Genomic DNA, 23,342 nt, shown 5'->3' on the forward strand with positions numbered 1-23,342 from the left:
ACGAGGGTCTCACGCGCTGTCGATTCGCGAGGTCGTGCACCTCTCGAATTTTGTAACTGCGCGCGCCGCGCCTCACCGCAATGAACAAAGTCATATTTGCAGGGTTCATACACCTTTACAAGGTGGAATTAAAGCACTTGTACGTAACTTTAAAGGTCCGTTTCAATATTTCCCAGCACCTTAAACTGAATTAAGTTAAATATTTATACATATACTCGAAATAATTCGCTTTTTCATCACATTATTTAATGGTTGTTTATTTTCAAAACACCCAATCTTAACGTCTTCACGTTCTCTCATGTTTCGTCCTGGAATTACAAGAGGCTCCATTTGGCGTATTTGTTAACGTAATACAAAAGAACTGTGCGGAGTCGCGTGCTATGGTCACTAGTGAAAAGAATAAACCTAGCTTTTTATGGTCCTTGCTTTCACTGGATGTGAAAGACGCCATTAATTTACATGCATTCATTTTCAAATTCTAACGTGCCTGTTTTTCATGTTAAAACCAGACTCGGTGTGAAAGCCTTAAAATAGAAATCTCTATTGTGAGGGTCATGTCAGAAATAAATCCTCTCTTTCTGCAGTATCCGGTTATATTCTAACTTGGCAGTACAACGGATGTTTACAACAGTTGTTGATCAGACACTGACCCAGGCTGAGTTTATCAGATATTAAATTATTTAAACTTAAATAATTGTACTGAAATCCATGATTTCAGTACGTTTCTCTAATTTTGCAGTATTTATATAAACATGTTTACAGCTTATTTTTTTTAAAGGAGACATTTTGTATACAATAGTTGCAGGTTTCTACAATAAATAGTTAATTGAACAAAAAAAAACTTGTAATTTCTTTAAAGGTATCTTTTAATAATATACAAACTAACTGTGATACCGTGATAACCGTGATACCGCGGTATTTTCTGAGACGGTTATCATACCGTGAAAATCTCATACCGTTGCAACCCTACACATGTCACAAAGCAGCTTTACAATCATATGGGTCCAGATCCCTAATGAGCAAGCCAAAGGTGACAGTGGCAAAGAAAAACTCCCTATGATGGTGGGGATTAGGAAGAAACCTTGGGAGGACCAAGACTCAAAAGGGAACCCATCCTCCAATGAGCGGCCCGCAAGTATACGAATACGAATACTTTAATGTCATTGCACAATGTACGTGTACACTTGTTCAACGAAAATAGGATCCAGCCTCCATCATGGTACAAATATGCTATATACACTGATATAATAAAATGGATTTAAGAAAACAAAATAGAAAATAGAATAGTCGGAACCAAAAAAAAAAAGCAAAACGCTTAATGTGAATTAAGTTGTACATTTCCCAGTAAAGTGAACATCTTTAATTGGGTTGAATTTATATATTGCACAGTGCCCAAATAAATGTTTTAAGAGTTTAACAGAGCGATAGCCCTGTTGTAAAAACTGTCCCTTAGTCTATTTGTCCTTACTTTAAGTTGCCTGAACCGTCTACCTGATGGCAGCAGTTTGAATAAGTGGTGCCCTGGGTGTGTACTGTCTTTTATTATTTTATGGGTAAAGTAAAGTAAAAGTCCATATTTATAGTTCTGGTGTAGTTCTATAGTTCTGATGTCTAGTGTTGGACCTCAGGTAGGAGTCGCACCGCCCCGTCTGCTGGTGGTATCGGCACATCCATCCACATTGGTACAAGACAGACCATCTCCTAGTAGCTTTTATGGAATTGTCTTTGTAGAAGCATGTAACCAGGATACAAACTACAGGTTAACCCTATGCTGCAGATTTGTATACCCTTTAACGCAGGGGTGTCAAACTCATTTTCACCGCGGGCCACATCAGCATAACTTATAAATGTACCTACTCCATAATGTTAAATAACTCTGAATTTATTACTTATTCAAGTTACAAATATTACAGATATATTTGCGTAAATGTAAAGAAATGTTTGCTTGTTGCTGTTTATAACATAAATCCTTTAAATTTGTTAGGTTATGAAACCCACATTACTCCATCAATCAACAATCAAACTATCCAAGTGAATAAAGAAAAATTTATCAAATATATCACATTTACTTTGTTCAAAACTTGAAATATCAAATTACTGTGAAAATAACGATTGTGCTTCAAAAATGCCCCCTCTGAAAAAGACTGAAGCGCGGCGATTTCTTTAGCCACAACAAAGCAGTTTTTACTGCCGTTTCGTTTGTGGTTGTGAACACATTTTGTTGCGATCACAGTTTGCTTTTTAATTCTTTGACAATTCGTCGTTTTTCTTGATGGCTAATTTTGGCATACTTAGCTCCGTGTTTGGTCGCAAAATGCCGACATATATTGTTAGCAACCTTATAAATTAATTACAAACTGTAAACTATGAGATTTAACAATGTATGCATTACAGATGTGTTCACAGATCAGACATGTGTGACTGCATGTGCTTTGCAGACAAAGCGATAGTCGCGAGAGCAGTGGTCATCGTTGTATCTGCCGTCTCTGTGGAAGTGAGCACAGTCCTCTCCTCCACCCAAACCATGAGACTCCCAGTTATCAGGCTGGCCAGGCATCCACTCACTGCACACACACACACACACACACACACACACACACACACACACACACACACACACACACACACATACACAAACACACATACACACACAAAACGCAGGTCAGTTTCCAACATGTAAACTAACATGACTCACTTCTTTTTGTCTGTGTCTCTGTCCCTCACACACGTGTACACACACACACACACTCACCTCCGCACCATCACGTAGGCCGTTCCATCTAGCCACTCCCACTCTCCTGTCCTCTCATCAGTCAGGCCCAGCCAGTAGAAGTAGGGAGAGGTACGGCTAATCACAAACTCCTACACACACACACACACACACACACACACACACACACACACACACACACACACACACACACACATACATACACATACACACACACACACACACATATACATACACACACACACACACACATACACACACATACACACACACACACATATACACACACATTCACACACACACACACATACATACACATACACACACACACACACATATACATACACATACACACAAACACACATATACACACACATACACACACACACACACACACACATATACACGCGCACGCACACGCACACACACACATATACATACATATACATTATATATATATAATATACACACACACGGGGGGGGGGGGGGGGGGTCAGGACATAGAGATAGAGGCGTGAGCAGATTGCAGAGCATTGTGTAATTTAAACACTAGACAGAAAACAATGAAAGTGAAACGTAATACCACCTAATTTAACAACTAACCCCGAACAGAGGCACCACACACACTTAAATATGCAAATGGCAACAAGACAGAACACACACTTATATACACAAATGACAACAAGCAACAAGTGTAATGCATAATGTCAATGAGGCAAGGGTGATACGGATAACACAGACAAACATGTAAATGACCATACATATTCAAAAATACGTTCAGACACGGCCAGAGGGTGGAGCCAAGGGTTGGACCCTGACAGTAGGAAAAAAAGATTACTAAATTATTCACTTATCTGCATTTAGAATATGTTAAGATTGATGTATTATTTTACAATAATTGTACCAAAGGAGCACTAAAACATTACTGTGGTAAACAGATTTGACTGCACTAAAATTAAACTATTTTAAGTAGGGATGTCCCAATCTGATCTCAAAGATCAGAATTGGGCCAATCACAGTATTTTTGAACTGATCCGTATCAGCTTTTCTGAACATAAACCTAAGCCCGATCTTTGTTGTAGACAAAGTAGTCATAAAATGAGAGCAGAGAGTGTATCAGAATGTGATAATAATGTCTGTTGTGTGGAGTTATTTCTAATTAGAAAACAATATGAGTCCAACAGCGAGGTGTAATGTCTGCAATACGAGTGTTTCACGGGGGGGTAGTGAAACCCTAACCCTAGCACATCTGCATTTAGTACTACAAATACAGCACCTACAAAATAAACATTTAACAATGTAATGATCAGCCGATCACTGTGGTAGAGAATACAGGTTTTCTTCGTCTTTTAGAGCTTTTGGAACCATGATATGATCTGCTGTGGCGACACTACATTTCAGAAACGGCCCTGCCGGAGCTTTACAAAAGGGTTAGGGACCACCTGGGTTAGGGTTAGGGTTAGGGACCACCTGCGAGGTCTTATCAGATGTGACTGCTATTGGCTTTAGCACAGACATTTGGAGCTGTGATGTTTCACAGATTTCATTTCTTAGCCTCACTGCACACTGGATTGACTCCGCTTTCGACTTAAAGTATGCGGTATTGCATGATCAGTTTCATGGATCTCATACACTGGAACATGTAAAACAAGCAGTCGAGGAAATGTTGAACACTTGGGAGATAGAAAAGCAACGGTTTTGTGTTATTTTGCATGACAATGCAAGAAATATTAAAAATATTTTAATATTTTAATAATAAAAATATTTAAAACTTACGTTTTAAGTTTTAAACAATCAACAATTTACACTCGTCACCTCCTCCAGGTTCAAATCTCACTCCAAGCGATCTTCAAAAGTTGGCAACCCTGCTGCAGGATGTACAGGTTGATATGAAAATGCCACGCAGGCGCCTACAACAGGATGTTCAAGATAGATGTAACAGCACCCACTACATGATGCAGAGCCTCTTAGCAAAGGCACCATCTTAGTGTCTATGCAGCTGACCACAACCTTCCAGCTACACTGACGGTGAACCAGTGGACACTAATGGAGAAGATGGTTGAGGTTTTATCTCCCTTTGAAGAACTGACGAGGGTGGTGAGCGCTGAGACTGCGACTAATGTGAAGTCCTTAAGCGTGTTCTCGAGAGAGCAAAGCACTGACCAGGGAATTAAGACAATGAGACGCACTCTTCCAGAGTCTGTGGATAAACGCTTCTGCCAGATTGAGACTAAGCCACTCTACTGCATTGCCACATTCAAGAGGTGGAAAAGGTGGAGTTAAGAAGGACCACCAGTGAATTGTCAGAGACAGAGCCTGTGAAAAAGGCATCACGTCAATCCACAGCAAGCAGCAGCCTTGGCAGTGTCTTTGATGAGACCTTGAGAGAGTGAGACAGAGTCTGTGAGCACCTCATCAGTAGTTTTCCCATGTGCAGAGTTAACTTGCAGAGCAAACCATCTTAAGGTCAGATAATACACTACAGTACTGGAGGGCACAGTTTCCCTTACTAGCTGCTAGGGCTGAACGATTAATTGCATTTGCGATAATATCACGATATTTTAAAATGCGATTCTCTAATCACACAGGCTGCAATTTAAACTGGTCACGTGACTTGACAGCGAGCGGAGCCGAGAACGAACGGAGCAAACCCGAGCAGGAGGCAGGGAGGTGGAGAAGTGAAGTTAACACAGCGCACTTTAACTTGTTGCACAATGGCTTCAGGCTCGACAGAAGCTGACACAACTGAAAGTCTAATACCAAAGAGGGGCAGCACATCAGTTGTGTGGTATTAATTTGGCTTTTAAAAAGATGCTGCTCAACGTCAGGTACTGTGCAAAACGTGCCTTGCTACTGTCGCTACGACGCGAGGTAACACTACAAACCTTCTTCAGCATTTAAAAAACACCACAAAGCCTTGTATGATATTTGCAAGGCTAAAATGCCAACGACCAGTGCTGCATCTTCAAATATGCCAAGTACCAGCCAACAGGGTTCACTGACCGAACTGTTTGAAAGTGTAAGTCCTTATGGATGTAATTCGAAGCGGCACGCTGAAATAACTCGGGCAGTAACGGAGTTCATAGTGAAAGACATGATGTCCGTTAATATAGTGAACAAGCCCGGCTTCATGGCTTTGTTAAACACACTGGATATGCGCTACCAAACGCCCTCGCACATATTTTAGCCAAGTTGCTATACCTGCAACTGTCACGCATTGAGCGTCTTAGACTAAAAAGTTACTAGTTCGCTCTGGTGCCAACCACAGATCGCGATATAATAATAGTTAAATTTTTAAAAAAATTACGTTACGTGTCCCCCCCCCCCACTAACAAATATTACGTCCGCCACCCACTCTAGGTTCAAGAGTGGGTGTTAAATCAATGGTGGTTTAAATTGATGTCCACACACTCAGTCTGTATTGTCTATCTTTTTGCATGCTTCTACACAAGACGATTGCATGGATGCACCTACAAGCTCCTAGGAGATGGTCTGGCTTGCTGTTGGATGTACTGATGCTGGGGTTGGATGTGCCATTGCCACAAGAGGACGTGCTGATGCTAGCTCCTACCTGAGGCCCACCATCTGCACCGAAGGGACTGTGAGTACTTGGTCGGGGAACAAGGACCTTAACTTTATCTGTAGAAACGTCCTGCACACCACGAACTTGTGCTAACGGGCTACCCAATGGAGGATGGGTTCCCTTTTGAGTCTTGGTCCTCCCGAGGTTTCTTCCTAATCCCCACCATCTAGGGAGTTTTTCCTTGACACTGTCGCCTTTGGCTTGCTCATTAGGGATCTGGACCCATACGATTTTAAAGCTGCTTTGTGACAACAAAGTGCTATATAAATAAATTTGACTGACTTCAACTCCTGTGTTCCTCTACATGAGTCACAGATTTGAATTATTCTTTCTTCAATTAGGGCAAAACAGTATTCTAATATAGAGGTGATGTGAATCTGAACTAATTTATCAGCATCATACTTAGTATGGATAATATGGTTTGTCTTTGTTTCTTTAATAATATGCAGTTTCACAGGTGCTTATATAGTGCTCACTGAATAAATACTTCTGATATAGACATTTTTATCCATTTTGCCAAAATATACAAACTGGTCCTGACTGCTGACCAGTGTTCAGCTGCTTTGCCTCCTTCGTAAACACTGACCTTCTCCTCTGAGCTCTTCAACACGAGCAGCTGACCCTTCATGTTTTCACACTCATCTCGAGCTCGGTGCCAGGACACACCATAATCCGAGAAATAATAGCAGTAGGAAGAGTAGAGTGTCCACTGTAGTGGACAACATTGATCCTGTGTATCTACACACACATACACACCACATGAAGTGCACATACCACACACATGCACACAAAACACATGCACCACACGCACCACACACATGCACACACACACGAAACACACGCACCACACACATGCACACACACACGAAACACACACACCACACACATGCACACAAAACACAGGAAACACATGCACCACACACATGCACACACACACAGGAAACACACGCACCACACACATGCACACACACACACAGGAAACACACGCACCACACACATGCACACACACACAGGAAACACACGCACCACACACATGCACACACACACACGAAACACACGCACCACACACATGCACACACACACACACGAAACACACGCACCACACACATGCACACACACACACGAAACACACGCACCACACACATGCACACACACACACACGAAACACACGCACCACACACATGCACACACACACAGGAAACACGCACCACACACATGCTCACACACACACGAAACACACGCACCACACACATGCACACACACACAGGAAACACACGCACCACACACATGCACACACACACAGGAAACACACGCACCACACACATGCACACACACACGAAACACACGCACCACACACATGCACACACACACAGGAAACACACGCACCACACACATGCACACACACAGGAAACACGCACCACACACATGCACACACACACACAAAGTGAGAATGCTGATGTGGTGCTTAAAGGCTAATCAAAAAAAGCTCTAACCCCACCCTTAACCCCAGGCTAGCTCTATTAATCAGGGGCATTAATACGGGTGAATAATTAAGGGCTTTATTCATAGGGTTGGTAATTTAGTTAATATGTGCTAACATGAATGACTTTTACCTAAATCCTTTGACTGCCATGCTAGAATTTAAAGGTGTTTCAGCTAGAGTCCTGCACCGGGTCGGGTACCCGCGGGTCCGGGCAAATAGATGCTGAAACGGGTGGGTTTTACACATACCGCAATTTTACGGGTGGGTATGCATAATAAGTTAAATACGGGTAAGTTAAATACGGTAAGTTAAATACGGGTGGGTAGCACGGGTAGCTCGTTAATAAGTGGTCGTTTTTATTAGGCTTTTATTTGCTACGTAATGAACATAGTGTTACCTTTTGCCTGATTACAGCCTCCCGATCGTGCTGGCGAAGCTCAGGGGGAGCTTCTTAAGGTCAGATAATACACTATACCGATAGTGTATAATAGTGTATACCGTCAGATAATTACTTATACCGTAGCTCCGTTGGCCAGAGCGGGCTGAACTTTACTCTTCACCCGTTCTGGGGTAATACCCAAACTTCGGTTCTTTTCCAGCGGAAACATGAGCAGAGGCTGGTTATAACGCAGTACCGGGCATTTGTAGCTTGCTTGGTGGTTACAAAGCTAAATGGGTGGCCGTGCTAGAACAAGGAAAAATGAGGAGAGAGAACTTAGCGTGCTGCTCCCGCCACAGCAGATGGGAAACTACTACCACTGTGAACATATGAGATTTTATTTAGTTGTTATACTGGCATTTGTTCCCTCTCGTTTTGCATTGTGTTATGGCACCGGTTGGCTATATACATTTTCTTGTGTTTTACCAGTTGCTACTTTTAGACAGGAATATTGTTCCTGCACAGCAACATTAGATTTTATTTTGTGTTGTACTGACGTTTTTTCAGAGGCGCATTGAAAAATAAAGTGCTCTATAGGAATACTTTTGATTTGTGTGATTTTTCACGGGCACGGGTGGGTAACGGGTAGAATATTAATGGGTCCGGGCGGGTACGGATTTAACTTTGAAATAGCTACGGGTTCGCGGGTGGGTGGGTGCTGTACTCTGCGGGTATGGGTGGGTGCGGGTCTCAAAAAACGGACCCGTGCAGGACTCTGGTTTCAGCTGTTAGTATTAGTTTTAGTTCACTACCAGTTTAGGAGTGTATACTCACATGAACAAATTATTGTTATTGAAACCCTAACCCTATTTTAAATGTTTAGAGTTTAACCCTAACCCTAGGTCAGACACAGCAGGCGTATTTTTTCACTTACTGTTCATGAGTCCGATGAAACTACATTTGAGCTGAGCAGCAATGTCCCGTAAGTAAGTCACTTTAGTAGACACTAGTGTAAACATATACAGGATAAACATATACATTATAAATATATACAGGATAATCATATACAGGATAAACATATACATACACATACGTACCAAACCGTTATGCTAAAATATTTAGAATAGTTCATTAGAAATGCCAAATGTATGTTTACATTCTTAAATCAAATCGGCCTACTGAAAAAACCAATGACCAAAGGTGTCACTGGACAAAATCTGAGAGGACACCTACGGTCATGATTGTCTGCTCTAAGCATGCTCAGGCCCATCGACAGCCGCATGAAATTCTGGACAGCTTTCTGACCTAAAAAATGTATGTTATTTTATCAATGTGTACACACAAGCAGAACAGGTTTACGTATGTATTTATTATTTATGTGTGTTCAGGGGGCTATTCCACAAAGCAAGCTCATGAAAGCGGCACTTACTAGAGTAAGCCTTGCTTGAGTTAGCCAAACAGTTCACTTCCGTCTAGTTCCGTTCCACTAACGAAATCCAGACGCAACCTGTTCCCGCTAATTCAAGCCAGGCTTTTGTAATCGGCGATCATGCGCGTGCACACAGTATTTACACAGCCTCACTAATCGATATTCATTAATAAAAGCAAGAAAATGTCGAAAGAGCTGAAAGAACGAGCAGCTTTTTTTCTTCTTCTGCTGAACATGAGCTACTCATACGTCTGTATGATGAATATAAATTAGGGATGCACCGAAATGAAAATTCTTAGCCGAAACCGAAAACCGAAAATGAGGAAACCAAGGCCGAAAGCCGAAAACCGAAACACCGAAATACATTATGCCAGTTATTAGTAACATTGGATTTATGGCTAACCTCACTAAAATCAAGGCATTGCTATTCAAAGAATAAATCAACTACAAAATTTGATTTGTAAATATTTATTTAGCACTGACATTACAGTAATGCATATTATAAAATAAAATTAGTGGTGGGCCGTTAACGGCGATACCGCTGACAACGGCCGACCACTAATTAAATTAAATTCGCTTGCAGACCGTTTTTATCTGAGAGGATAAATATATGTATTTTATACGAGTTAAATTTAATTATAACTGACTGGCCTGAAAGATAAATATAAATTCTCTCATAAAAACGTGACGTGAGTTGCAACAACATTAAACAGCTCAGGTAAACACACTTCTGAGAAATGTCGTCTGCTCGGCAAAACATAACGGGGCTCAATGTGCTCTATTAGCCTACGAAATCCCTACGACAGAGAACGGCTGATCGTCTAAGGCCACGAGTTCCATAATTTTTGGTGTAATGTCCTTTGCCTCGGCGCCATCACTGAAAAACTATCCAAATAAACACGTGCAGGTGGCGATTTTTGCTTGCGTCATCACAGCACATTGTTTCGGCCGTGTTGTTTCGGTGATGAAAGTATTTCGGCCGAAAACCGAAAATGCAAATTTAAGCCATTTCGGCCGAAAATTTTCGGTGGCCGAATTTTCGGTGCATCCCTAATATAAATACATTATTACGAAGAAAGGCAACACGTCCTGTTTTCATAAAGTCAGAGAAGCTGTCTGGCAGAATATTGCAGACAGATTAAATGCATGAGCATATAATTTATTCCATTCATTGGCATTTTAAGTGTTATAGTAAATTAATAATGTTAATTAATCATTTCCTGATTTAGAAGTAACATGAGCGGGGTGAAGAGAACGTGGCAGCAGGTCAAGGTGAAATATAAAAATATACTCCAGAATGGTAAGTACAGTTGATTAGTCTAATGTGCAGGAAAAGGTAAAACACCATTTTAAACAACTGTATACAATATTTTAGCAACCAGAAAGAAAACTGCTACTGCTGCTACTGGTGGTGGGCCTCCTGTAGCAGCCCTCACTCCTGCAGAAGACCTTGCTTTAGAGCAAAACAGCAGATGCCCCATCATTGTGGAATTTAATGAATATATTAAGGAAGCGCTTAAGCGCAAGACAAACCTATCGAATTTCGCGGCAGACTGTTGCCTTACTAAGATGTTCTGCATCCCCAACGCTGTATAGAAATGCGCCACTGGCAAAGAAGCGCAAAGCGATACAGACCGTTTAGGGTTTGGTAAAAGCTTTACTACGTCTAGTGGTCTTCTCAATATATGGCCCCAGTAATTTACAAAGATATATAATACTGTGTCTTCTGAACAAATAAGTAGTCATCTGGAAAGCCCAGTGGGTCTGTCCTGTCCTGGAATGACCTTGGAGCTAGTAGCATGAATGCTCTGTGCACTATACACGCTCCCTCATCTACTGGATTCTCTACAAATGGGCATGCCATGGTCAATCAGCCTTCAGCCTTCACTGTTAGCTGCTCTTATAGCCTACATTTTGGATTATTTGTATCATCTGTGTCAGGGCTGGCTCGGATGCCACACCTTCTACCTCCACAAGAGGCACCCAATCCTAGACTTGCGGGACGTAATCAGCAATGATCCATTTCAGCTGTCTGAAGGCTTCTTAAGGAAGCTTTGGGAAACTGATCATTGCTGATTCGTTTTGGTCTCGTCCTGTTGCGTTCTCAGCCTTTTCTCTGGTCTCTCGGTCTCTCATTCTCTCACTCTCTCTTCACTGCCTTTTTTACTGTTACTTATTCGAGTGTTATCTCCTGCGCCGCTTACTGGCCTCCCTCAAGTTTTCCTCCAGCTTTTTACTTCCTATCAGTTTATCTTTTATTTTTGGGAAGTGTTTTGTTTTGTCGCGGCGTTTTTGCCTGCTGTCAGTCTTTCCCTGACGTCCTTAGTTTCGTTTTCACGCGTTGTATTTTTTTCGCGTTCTTTCTGTTGCGTTTGTTATTTTCCTCCCGTGTCTAGATGGTTGAGTTTCGTTTTTCACGTGTTGAGTATTCCACGTTGTTTTCTGTTGGATTTTTCCCCGAGCGCTACGATCGTGTTTTCTTTTTACGCGTTGAGTGTTTCCGCGCCCCTTTAAGTTTTGTTTTGCTTGCTTGTGTGTGTGTGTGTGTTTGTTTATGTGCATGCAGATTGGTTTCTCTGTTGCATTTAATCACTCACACGGCTTTAGTGATAAGTTTATTTTACTCTTTGTTTCATACGGCATTTGGGTTCACGTTCCCCTTCAATTTCTAGCAGATCTGTATGTAATCTGTATGCCCTGCGTTACAATCTGTATGAAAATCTTGGTAAGGTAGTTGTCTGTATCCATTTCCTTTTTGCACTATTAAGTTAACCACACATTTACATTATTTATACTGAACATATGTGAATTGCGGAGTGATATGATTTGCTTGTAATTTAAACACAAAAGAGGAAGTATGGGGATAAATATATACCTAAAAGTATCTTCACCTAAATTACTCAGTTATTATTAATACTCAGGTACAAAGAATTATTTTTTGTGATATAGAGTTCATGCTAATGTATGTTTGTGGACCATAACTGCGATTAGACACTGTATTCCATTTTACACTGACCTGAATTTAGGATTAAACCAATATATAAACCAACCGTAATCCTACCCTAAACCCCAACCCTAACCCTACCCTAACCCCCAACCATAATCCTGACTGTTGGGAGACTGACTGTTCTTCCAGGTAAATTCAGCACAGCATTATTGATTTTCATTTGGCATTTTTGAATTTGAACATACCCTAACCCTAACCCTGACCTGATCCAGTTTACCCTAACCACTAGCTGAACACAGCAGCCTACTCCCAGATATTGTTTGTCCTGTTTATCTGGAAACGTGAGCTTGACTGCATTTATTACTCACTAGAAACCTTGTGTACATGTGTATTCAGCACCCCTAGTTAAAATGTGTTAAAAGCCTGTGTCACGTTGAGGACCCCGGCCCCTCCCTTTTGGGCGTGTGTAAACGTTGTCCACGTGCTTTGTCTGCGTCCGTGTATATACGTGGTTAGGGTTTTGTTGTGTGATTAATAAGTCTCACCTGTGAATCGTCTCGTGATCACGTGGGGCTAATGTGGTTTGTCTATTTAATGTGCGCTCGCGCAGTGTCCTGTGCTCGTCGTTGTCTATGTCTGCACGTTGTGCTGATTGTGTGAGTGTTTATCGTGCGCTATTGCGCAATATCTGTTTAAAATAAAAGTGACGTCTGTCGCCACAAGAGGGATTCGTGTCTCATCCTTCACCACGACCCCATCGTCACAGAACGACGAGCCGTCCTGAGACACCAAGATCATGCCTGGCTACGCCACCCGGCAGAAGAAGGCAAAGCGCCCAAGTAAGCGACATCACCACGCTTCGTCCTCCCCCTCGCGCCGCGGCTCTACGTCGACTCTGGCACAGAGAAAGCGGGAGGAGGACACCCCCCCGTGCCAAGAGGCCACACCGTCGGTCGAGGAGCTGGAGAAGGACCCGGTGTGTGCCTACCAACTGGCCACAGCCCGGGGGCTCGAGCGAAAGGACCCCGAGCTGGCGGAGATGCTCCGCGAGGGGGTGGTGCGTATATGGAGGGAGCGACACCTTGCTCCTTCTCGCGCCACCTCGCCGCTGCAGGTAGGCGTAATCGCGTCCACCCCGGAGGTGGAATTCGGGGAGGAGGATTCTGAGGGGGAGGAGCAGGAAAAAGAGGAGGCGTATTCCCCTTCGGTAGGCGAGGCCTCCACCATAGACTACGGTGGTGAGGAGGAGGAAGCCTACCCCTCTTCGGATGACGACGCCTCCACCATTGACTACGGTGGCGAGGAGGAGGAAGCCTACCCCTCTTCGGATGACGACGCCTCCACCGTTGACTACGTGGGCGAGGAGGAGGCCTACCCCCCCTCGGTATGCGACGCGGTTCCCGAGGACTACGGCGAGGAGGAGGAGGAGTCTGAGGAGGAGGACTACCTTCCTCCGCCCGTGGGTCTCTCTCCCACCGTAGAGGAAGACGGGGAGGAGGAGGAAGGCTCCGATTCGGAGGGAGAGGAGGAGAGTCCGCTTCCCTCTGAGAGAGCAGCCGGGACTAGGAAAGGGGGTTCGGTAAAGTGTCCATCCTCCGACCGCTCCGGCGAAAGTGCAATGGACTGCTCCCGGGGTGGCAGCCCGGAGCAGTCCATGGAGTGGAGCCGGGGCACAGAGGAGGAGATGGACACAGAGGAGGAGCTCCCTTGCGGCCCACAGGGCGCGTACGACAGCCGCGCTGCACAGGGCGCGTACGACAGCCGCGCTGCACCGGGCGCGTCCGCCAGCCGCGCTGCACCCAGCGGAGGGTCCGCAGCAAAGGCTGGAGGAGGAACATCCCCTGCAGCAGCGCCTGCAGCTCCCGATCTCTCTCCCCTCCTAGCTCTCCTCCTGGCGCGTAGCTGGGTCCCTGTTTCATGTTTTTGTGTACCAGTGTTCGTTAGTCTCCCCGTTTGTGTGCCTAACCCATTTTTCCCTCTCGTGCCACTTTGTGTAAACGTGCCTGTGTGTGTGTTTGTGAACGTTCCATTTAATGTGTCTCCCGTCTTTTCCCAGGTTTCCTCTTCCCAGGGAGGGTGTTCTAGGCGGTCCGTGGCGGACGCTTCACCAAGGGCGGTCACCTCCCAGACGCAGGACTGAGCGCGTCGGATCCGCCCATCGTCGTGGGTTCGGGGCACTCGGTCCTGTTGGCACCCCGGGACGGGTAGTGCCCTTGGAGGGGGCGTCTGTCACGTTGAGGACCCCAGCCCCTCCCTTTTGGGCGTGTGTAAACGTTGTCCACGTGCTTTGTCTGCGTCCATGTATATACGTGGTTAGGGTTTTGTTGTGTGATTAATAAGTCTCACCTGTGAATCATCTCGTGATCACGTGGGGCTAATGTGGTTTGTCTATTTAATGTGCGCTCGCGCAGTGTCCTGTGCTCGTCGTTGTTGCTGATTGTGTGAGTGTTTATCGTGCGCTATTGCGCAATATCTGTTTAAAATAAAAGTGACGTCTGTCGCCACAAGAGGGATTCGTGTCTCATCCTTCACCACGACCCCATCGTCACAGCCTGATTAATAAATTAATACAATTTAAACTTAAAAAATTGTTTTTTTTATTGTAGAATAATTTTATTGCATAATCTTACTTTGAAAAAAAAGCAACTTTCAACTTGAGTGAAAAAATAAAAAATAAAGAGAAAATCTTGACTAAGAAATAATTATTTCCCATAAAATGACCTGTTCCACAATTATTGGCACCGGTAACAATATAAACCCGTAACTATAAAATAGCCACAATCATCAGAAAGTTAAAAACATCTGGAACTCTGACAAACAAGCCTGAAAGCAGATGCAAGTGTATCTTGCCACCACGCAGTGAGGAGGATGGTGAGAGAAGTAAAGAATTCTCCAAAGAACTCCTAGAGCCAACTCCACGTCGGTGCGTGTATCGCTTTCAGCAAGTCACATGACTGATACAGGAACTGTTTCGAAATGACACTAACGAGCCAAACTGTGTTTATTAGGAAGCACATCTGTCATGGCCTCAGGCCTGGGAATTGACCCCACGAACCTCCAGTCAAATGACCAGTTCCCTACAACAGGACCATGACTGCCCCGATTTTTATCTTACATTGGAAAATAATCATCTGGTTTCATCTGGTTCCTTTCAGAGCTTCCACTTGATCTGAATCCAAAAGAATTTCAAATCGACTCTTAGTTTTCTATTAATATTATGTTCTGCAGGATAAATCTTTTACTTCATTTTCAACCATCAAGCTTCCAGGATCCAGCAGATGCTGGTTGAGTCTCTGCTGAATTTCCTCTGTCCTGTGTGAGCAGATGTTTTCTACTCCTTGTCACGTCTGACTCGGCCCTCCTCCCCTGTGTTGTCCTGTTATTTACTTAGTCTCTTCTTTGTTTGGTTTCCATCGTCACACCCTCTGTTTTATTCCCCGCCCAGTATTAGTCATATCAGCTGTTTCAGGTTTGTCTGTGTAATGAGTTTGAGTTTTATTCCCTGTGTATTCATTTCTTCGTTGTAGGTCTGTTTGTGTAACCCTCAGGTGCTCTCTTGTTACCACGCCACTAAACCCTGTTATGTTGAAGCTCTCTGCCCCAAAACGAGTACCTATCTCTCCATGGTCCTGTTGTCTGAGTATCTTCACTGTCGAGGTTGTCATTCCAGTCTAGAATTTCACTGTAGTGTTTAGTCATGTCTATTTCCCAGACTGTTTAAACTCCCTTGTGTTTGTCTTAACAGTTAGTTGTTTCTGAAATCTCAGTCTTTCTAGTCTAGTGTGTATCTCCTCAGTCGGCAGATGTAGTCTGTGTTTATTACATTCAGTTAATATTCCTTGTCATCTGGGATTTATTGTTAGAGTCTTTAATTCGGTTGTTTATGTATATTGTTAGCCTATGCTGCTTTGATCTCTTGTGTGCTTATTAAGTGTTTTATGTTATCGGTATATATTATGTTTATTTGCACTAACTGTGTGTATCTGATTTATTATGCCTCGACGGCCTCGCGCCGTCCGCAATGGCGCGGCTGGAGAAGTTGTTTCAAATAAGTGCAACAGACTAAAATTCAAAATGTTGGTAACACTCATAAAAAAAAATAATAATTGTGAAAAAAAACAGTCCACAACCATCCTCATTCCAAAGACATTCATTTAGACCAGGGGTGTCAAACTCAATTTCATTGCGGGCCACATCAGCATAACTTCTCCTTAAATATTTAAAATGTTAAATAACTCAGTGTATTTCTTATTTAAGTTATATATATATATTTGCATAGATGTAAAAAAAAGTTTGCCTTTTGCTCTGTTATCATAACAAATTAAAGGTATTTATGTTGGGTTATGAAACCCACATTACTCCATCAATCAATGATCAAGCTATCCAACTATATAGAGAAAAATAACATAAAATATATCACATTTACTTTGTTCAAAACTTGAAATGTCAAATAACTGAAAATAGCTTATAGCTTTATGCTTATAGTAAAAATTTTGTGCTTCAGAAACGCTCCCTCTGAAAAAGACTGAAGCGAGGGCGATGTCTTCAGTCAAAACAAAGCTAGATTGTACTGCCGCATGTTTGTGGTTGTGGCTTTCGCGAACACATTCTGTTGCGATCGCAGTTTGCCTTTTAATTCTTTGACAATTTGTTGTTTTTGTTGATGCCTAATTTTGGCATACTTAGTTCCGTGTTTGGTCTCAATATGCAGACATATACTGTTCTTTTTCACAACCGCCACCGCATCATAACAGGGTTGCCAACTCTCACGCATTGAGCGTGAGACACACGCATTTGACCATTTTCACACGCTCTCACGCCACACTTCCGATATCTCACACCGAAAAAAAATATCCAGTTTATTTACCTCAGATCCACATATATGATTCAATACGTTACTAGTTCGCTAGCTCTGGCTGAAAGAGGGGCCCACTCCGGCCCTGATTACACTTATTGGGGAAATTGCATCGATGTGGAAACACTGCAGTGTTGAGATGCTGTAATTGTGGGAAATGTAGTTTTTGGTCACTGCATGTATTTTGGACAGTTAGGTTTTTAAGCTCTCGCGGGCCACATAAAATGACGTGCTGGGCCACATTTGGCCCACAAGCCTTGAGTTTGACACCTGTGACTTAGATTTTCACATAATGTTACATGTTCACAGTATTTATTGATTGTATCTAAGAATATCAAAGATGTTTTAATTTTAACTGAATATATGAAATAATATAATATACAATAAAATACAAGACATAAAACATTTTGTATAGACTAGGTCAGAGGTCACTAACAGGCGGACCGCGGTCCGGATACGGACCCAAATGCAGTCCTGTCCGGACCCAGAATAAATTGTTAAAAATATTTTTTTATTTTGACGGGAGAATTAATTTTAAACCAGAGCATTTATTTCAGGGCTATTGAAAAAACACTCCGTCATGAGTGTTACGTTCGCCATGCCATATATATATAGTGTGTGAGGTGCAGTGTTGGGAACGTTACTTTAAAAAAGTAATTAGTTATAGTTACTCACTACTTGTTCAAAAAAGTAACTGAGTTAGTAACTGAATTACTCTATAATAAAAGTAACTTGTTACCAGGTAAAGTAACTATTTGCATCACCGTAAAAAAAAGTTATATGCCAATGAATAAGGATTTTTTGAAAAAGCAGTTTTCACAGTCAGTTGAAATGAGTAGATCAGAAAGGTGTTTGACTTTTGATATTTATTGCACATCAACAGACCAGTGCAGAATAAAATTGTCACGTTGAGGACCCCGGCCCCTCCCTTTTAGGCATGTGTCAACGTTGTCCACGTGCTTTGTCTGCATCAGTGGATATACGTGGTTAGGGTTTTGTCGTGTGATTAACAAGTCTCACCTGTGAATCGTCTCGTGATCACGTGGGGCTAATGTGGTTTGTCTATTTAATGTGCGCTCGCGCAGTGTCCTGTGCTTGTCGTTGTCTAATGTTTACACGTTACGTGTCTAGTTCGATGTTCTACGTGCGCTATTGCGCAATACTTGTTGTTGTAATAAAAGTGACAAGGAGAAATTGCAGCGGACTCGTGTCTCGTCTGTCAGCCGCCTCCCGCGTCACAAAAATCCTTTAAAATCCCAAATCTTTGAAAAAAAAGCAAAAGAAAACAGTTACACTATATAAAGTGCATTTACATCTATCAAATTAAATTAAATTCTCAACCTGAGACAACTGGTTTGTTCACAACAGAAGTAAACTTAACAATAAAACCTCTATTCTTAATTAAATAAATCAAACACCCAGTCTGGTAGATATTCAGGAACAAGTATTTTCTTAAATAATGTTTATATCGCCACCTTGAAAATGCTAATTTTCCTCGCCATTTCTACCTCTTCTCCGTTTGTGTCGTGTGTGTCACTGGAGTGCTTCGGCACGCGTGTAAAATCACTGGCTCTGATTGGCTACCATAACGCTGCCTTAGCCAATCGTTTACTGACTTGTTAAGTTAAACAGGTGTTACACCGAGAACTGTGACCTATCGAGATCTGTTACTCCTCACTATCCTGGGCAACGGTCCGCTCGCATTACTAGCCAGGTTTCCATCCAAACCTTACGAAAAAATAATGCACAATTTCCAAGTTTCGGCAGAAAAAAATGCGAATTAAGCCTTGTTTCCATTCATTACAGTTATGTGAATAAACTTTAGATCATGTGAGAGGACGCCAAAACAATAGTGGTTTTACGTCCATCTGGCAGTTACGCATTTTTGCATGTTGAGGTTTTGAAACATTTTTTTCTTTTTCTTTTCTATACATGGAGAAGTTAAATTCAATTTTTGCTCTCTCCAGAACTGTTTTTGAATGCATTTGCCATCTTTACATCGCGATCATGTACAGAACCACATGATTTGAGGCATGATACGTCATTGTTTATGCGAAAAACCCTTTTCCATCCAGTTTTTTTTAATTTTGGCGATGCGATAGTCTAACTTTTCCACCTCCTAGCGTAAAAATCTTTTTGCGATATTTGGGGCTTTTTTCGAATTTTGGTCTTTTTCCATCCAGCTTTTTTCATGCGCATTTTCAAAATGCGCAAAAACTCGGTGGATGGAAAACCCTCTGTTAGTATATCAATATATAGTAACGCACCGCTTTTAATGACCAGTAACATCAACAACGTTGTAACGACAGGAAAAGTAACTAATTATATTATCCCGTTACTAACAAAATGACGCCGTTGCCTAACGCCGTTATTTCCCAACACTGGTGAGGTGAGTGTGTGTGTGAGAGAGACCTTGATTCTCCAGCTGCTGTATTTTGGAGGTCAGAGACTGTAGGGACAGAGTCAAGTTGCTCATTTCCACTTGTACTGTAGAGAACTTGCTGTCCACCTGCACCTCTATAATAATAACACACAGTATGGATGAGTGTGTGTGCGTGTGTGCGTGTGTGTGTGGGTGTGTTTGTGTGTGTGTCCACCTGCACCTCTATAATAATAACACACAGTATGAATGAGTGTGTGCGCGTGTGTGTGTCCACCTGCACCTCTATAACATTAACACACAGTAAGGATGTGTGTGTGTGTGTGTGTCCACCTGCACCTCTATAACAATAACACACAGTGTGGAAGAGTGTGTGTGTGTGTGTGTGTGTGTGTGTGTGTGTGTGTGTGTGTGTGCGCGCGCACATTACTCACTGGTCAAAGATATGGAGAGGATGAGGGCCAGTAGCAAAATGGATGCTACACTAAAAATACACACACACCATCGAGACTGACCACCAGAGGGGGCTGTTGTTAACCTGTAAATTGTCTCTAGTACACAGATGCAGGAATTTGGTCATGGTTCACTTTGGAAGGTTTTACTATGTGAGAAACCATCGGTTGGTGAATCATTTATGATCACAAACCAGTGTTCAGTTATAATAATTATAACCATAATAATAATTAAAATGAATTTACAGTAAAATGCAGTGTGTGTTTTGATATTTGAAGATACTTTAATAACGGCAAGTTAATATTCAAACTAACAAATGTTTGGTAATGGATGACCACTTAGATTAAATTTAAAGATTCAACACTGAAAAGCTGAGATGACAAGCATTTTGCATTTAAAATCAGATTTGTTTTGTGAGTCTTGATTTATGAGTTTTTCATTAATTAAGGCCAATAAAAATTACCTTAATTACATTTACACACCAGAATAAAATACAGTGAGGAAAAAAGTAATAGTTGTTTATATTAATATCATACGCACCTTTACTCCAGAAGGCTCCGTCCTCTCTAGTATCAGTGTGGTCAAAGTCATCATGGTCATTTCTGTCGGTGGTGGAATTACCAGTATCCTTCATAATATGTACTACAACACACACACACACACCCCAAAATTTTTCATAATAAGAACCAGGAAAATGCACACAACACACCCACACACAGACACACCTACACAGACAGACATCTAGGCACACACACACATGGACACAGCCACACACACACATGGACACAGCCACACACACATGGAAAGCCCCACACCAACACCCAGCTGGCCACACACAACAAACACCAACAGCCAGCCACACACAACAGCCAACAACACACCACACATACACACAACAGCCACACACAACAGACACACACACACCCACACACACAACAGCCAGCCACACACCAGACACACACACACACACACAGCAGCCAGCCACACACCAGACACACACACACACACACACACAGCAGCCAGTCACACACCAGACATGCACATGAACAACAAAACTAAATAAAGTCTGTTTTTCAATTTTTAAGGAACTTTATAAATGGCTAAACAATGGGACACATGCAGGACCAGTAAGTAGAACCACTGTGAATAACTCACAATGATCATTACAATAGCACACATTACACAACACCCAATAACCCTCTCTACACAACTCTAACTCACATTACACAACACCTAATAACCCTCTCTACACAACTCTAACTCACATTACACAACACCCAATAACCCTCTCTACACAACTCTAACTCACATTACACAACACCTAATAACCCTCTCTACACAACTCTAACTCACATTACACAACACCCAATAACCCTCTCTACACAACTCTAACTCACATTACACAACACCAATAACCCTCTCTACACAACTCTAACTCACATTACACAACACCCAATAACCCTCTCTACACAACTCTAACTCACATTACACAACACCCAATAACCCTCTCTACACAACTCTAACTCACATTACACAACACCCAATAACCCTCTCTACACAACTCTAACTCACATTACACAACACCCAATAACCCTCTCTACACAACTCTAACTCACATTACACAACACCCAATAACCCTCTCTACACAACTCTAACTCACATTACACAACACCCAATAACCCTCTTTACACAACTCTAACTCACATTACACAACACCCAATAACCCTCTCTACACAACTCTAACTCACATTACACAACACCTAATAACCCTCTCTACACAACTCTAACTCACATTACACAACACCCAATAACCCTCTCTACACAACTCTAACTCACATTACACAACACCCAATAACCCTCTCTACACAACTCTAACTCACATTACACAACACCCAATAACCCTCTCTACACAACTCTAACTCACATTACACAACACCCAATAACCCTCTCTACACAACTCTAACTCACATTACACAACACCCAGTAACCCTCTCTACACAACTCTAACTCACATTACACAACACCAATAACCCTCGCTACATAACTCTAACTCACACACTACAATTCTCAATTACCCACACTACACAACTCCCATTAAAAACACTCACCACAGCTCTCAGTATATGTTCTCCAAAAGGCTTGTGGAGAATATCAGTTAGGGTTAGCTAGGACAAACTGTGTGTGTGTAATTTGTGCATGTGTGTCCAATGTGTGTACATACATGCAGTGTGTATTTTGGAGACGCTCATATTTGGACTTTAACCTTGACCAAGTATCCAAAAGAGGAGAAAGACTTTTGGACGATCGGCTCTAGTCCCAAACAGGTCCAGGTGCACACAGAATACTTAAGCGTATACTTATGATACAATAAAAAAATAATACTGTGGTATCTCTGTCTTTCAAACTCACACACACTCACATACAGAAACATTTGCACTTGACATTTGGATATTCACATGATGCATCTTAAAAAGAACAATATCCTAGGTGATGTGTGCACAGGTGGTTATGTGTGTAACTTTAAGCTTAGGCTATGTCATGTGTTTATTTTATTTGAGTCTCCAGATAAGACCACTAACTGATTGACTGTTAACCATAACTTTACCCTTAACCCTATCGTAAGAATTAATGTATCTAAAATGTCCTGAATAAATGCTGATTATTTCAGGTAAGAAACTGCTTTGATGATGAAGGGGTGTGTGTGTGTGTGTGTGTGTGTGTGTGTGTGTGTGTGTGACAAGCATACACAGAAAAAGATGCACTGTGCTCCTTTACTGTTTGTTTTAGCCTGGGTAAATCATCTTCCACACATAATTTTACACTAAACTGTTCACATGACAGACTCTTCAGTGAATTATTGAAAAGCTGCTGTATATTTCAGTTTATAATGTGTATTATTCAAAGCAATAGCCATGCATAAATATTAGCCATATCAGCATAGCATACCTGCTTAATATTAAACACTCATGTCGAACACACGCATGCGCGCACACACACACATACACGAACACACACACACACATATACACTCAAAGTAGTTGGATTAGTCAGCAACAGGCATCACTGTGACAATTCTCCACTCCCTTGGTAAGAATAAGAGGG

The 23,342-nt window shown here is 42.2% G+C and overlaps 1 protein-coding gene across 1 annotated transcript; it reads right to left on the bottom strand.

Annotated features, from left to right (window-relative positions):
• Positions 1 to 1,908: 1,908 nt before the first annotated feature.
• LOC143501320 (asialoglycoprotein receptor 1-like) lies at positions 1,909 to 22,476 on the bottom strand. Its single transcript, XM_076994984.1, has 9 exons — positions 22,349 to 22,476; positions 20,781 to 20,882; positions 20,222 to 20,338; positions 19,820 to 19,924; positions 9,410 to 9,481; positions 9,111 to 9,182; positions 6,901 to 7,052; positions 2,753 to 2,862; positions 1,909 to 2,564 (listed from the first exon to the last, which is right to left on the bottom strand). The coding sequence occupies exons 2-9, from the start codon at positions 20,872 to 20,874 to the stop codon at positions 2,408 to 2,410; spliced, it is 879 nt and encodes a 292-aa protein (XP_076851099.1). The 5' UTR covers positions 20,875 to 20,882; positions 22,349 to 22,476; the 3' UTR covers positions 1,909 to 2,407.
• Positions 22,477 to 23,342: the final 866 nt, after the last annotated feature.

This window comes from Brachyhypopomus gauderio, unplaced genomic scaffold (genome assembly GCF_052324685.1).
Source record: "Brachyhypopomus gauderio isolate BG-103 unplaced genomic scaffold, BGAUD_0.2 sc171, whole genome shotgun sequence".
NCBI classification, from domain to species: domain Eukaryota; kingdom Metazoa; phylum Chordata; class Actinopteri; order Gymnotiformes; family Hypopomidae; genus Brachyhypopomus; species Brachyhypopomus gauderio.

What these genes read in the sequence shown, in the direction of transcription:
- LOC143501320 (XM_076994984.1), bottom strand. Translation starts at nt 20,874, where the DNA reads ATGAAGGATACTGGTAATTCCACCACCGACAGAAATGACCATGATGAC. An exon ending in ACAGCAGCTGGAGAATCAAG is followed by an intron (nt 9,482 to 19,819) that starts GTCTCTCTCACA and finishes TACATTTTTTAG; the next exon opens with GTCAGAAAGCTGTCCAGAAT. An exon ending in TGAAGAGCTCAGAGGAGAAG is followed by an intron (nt 2,863 to 6,900) that starts GTCAGTGTTTAC and finishes GTGTGTGTGTAG; the next exon opens with GAGTTTGTGATTAGCCGTAC.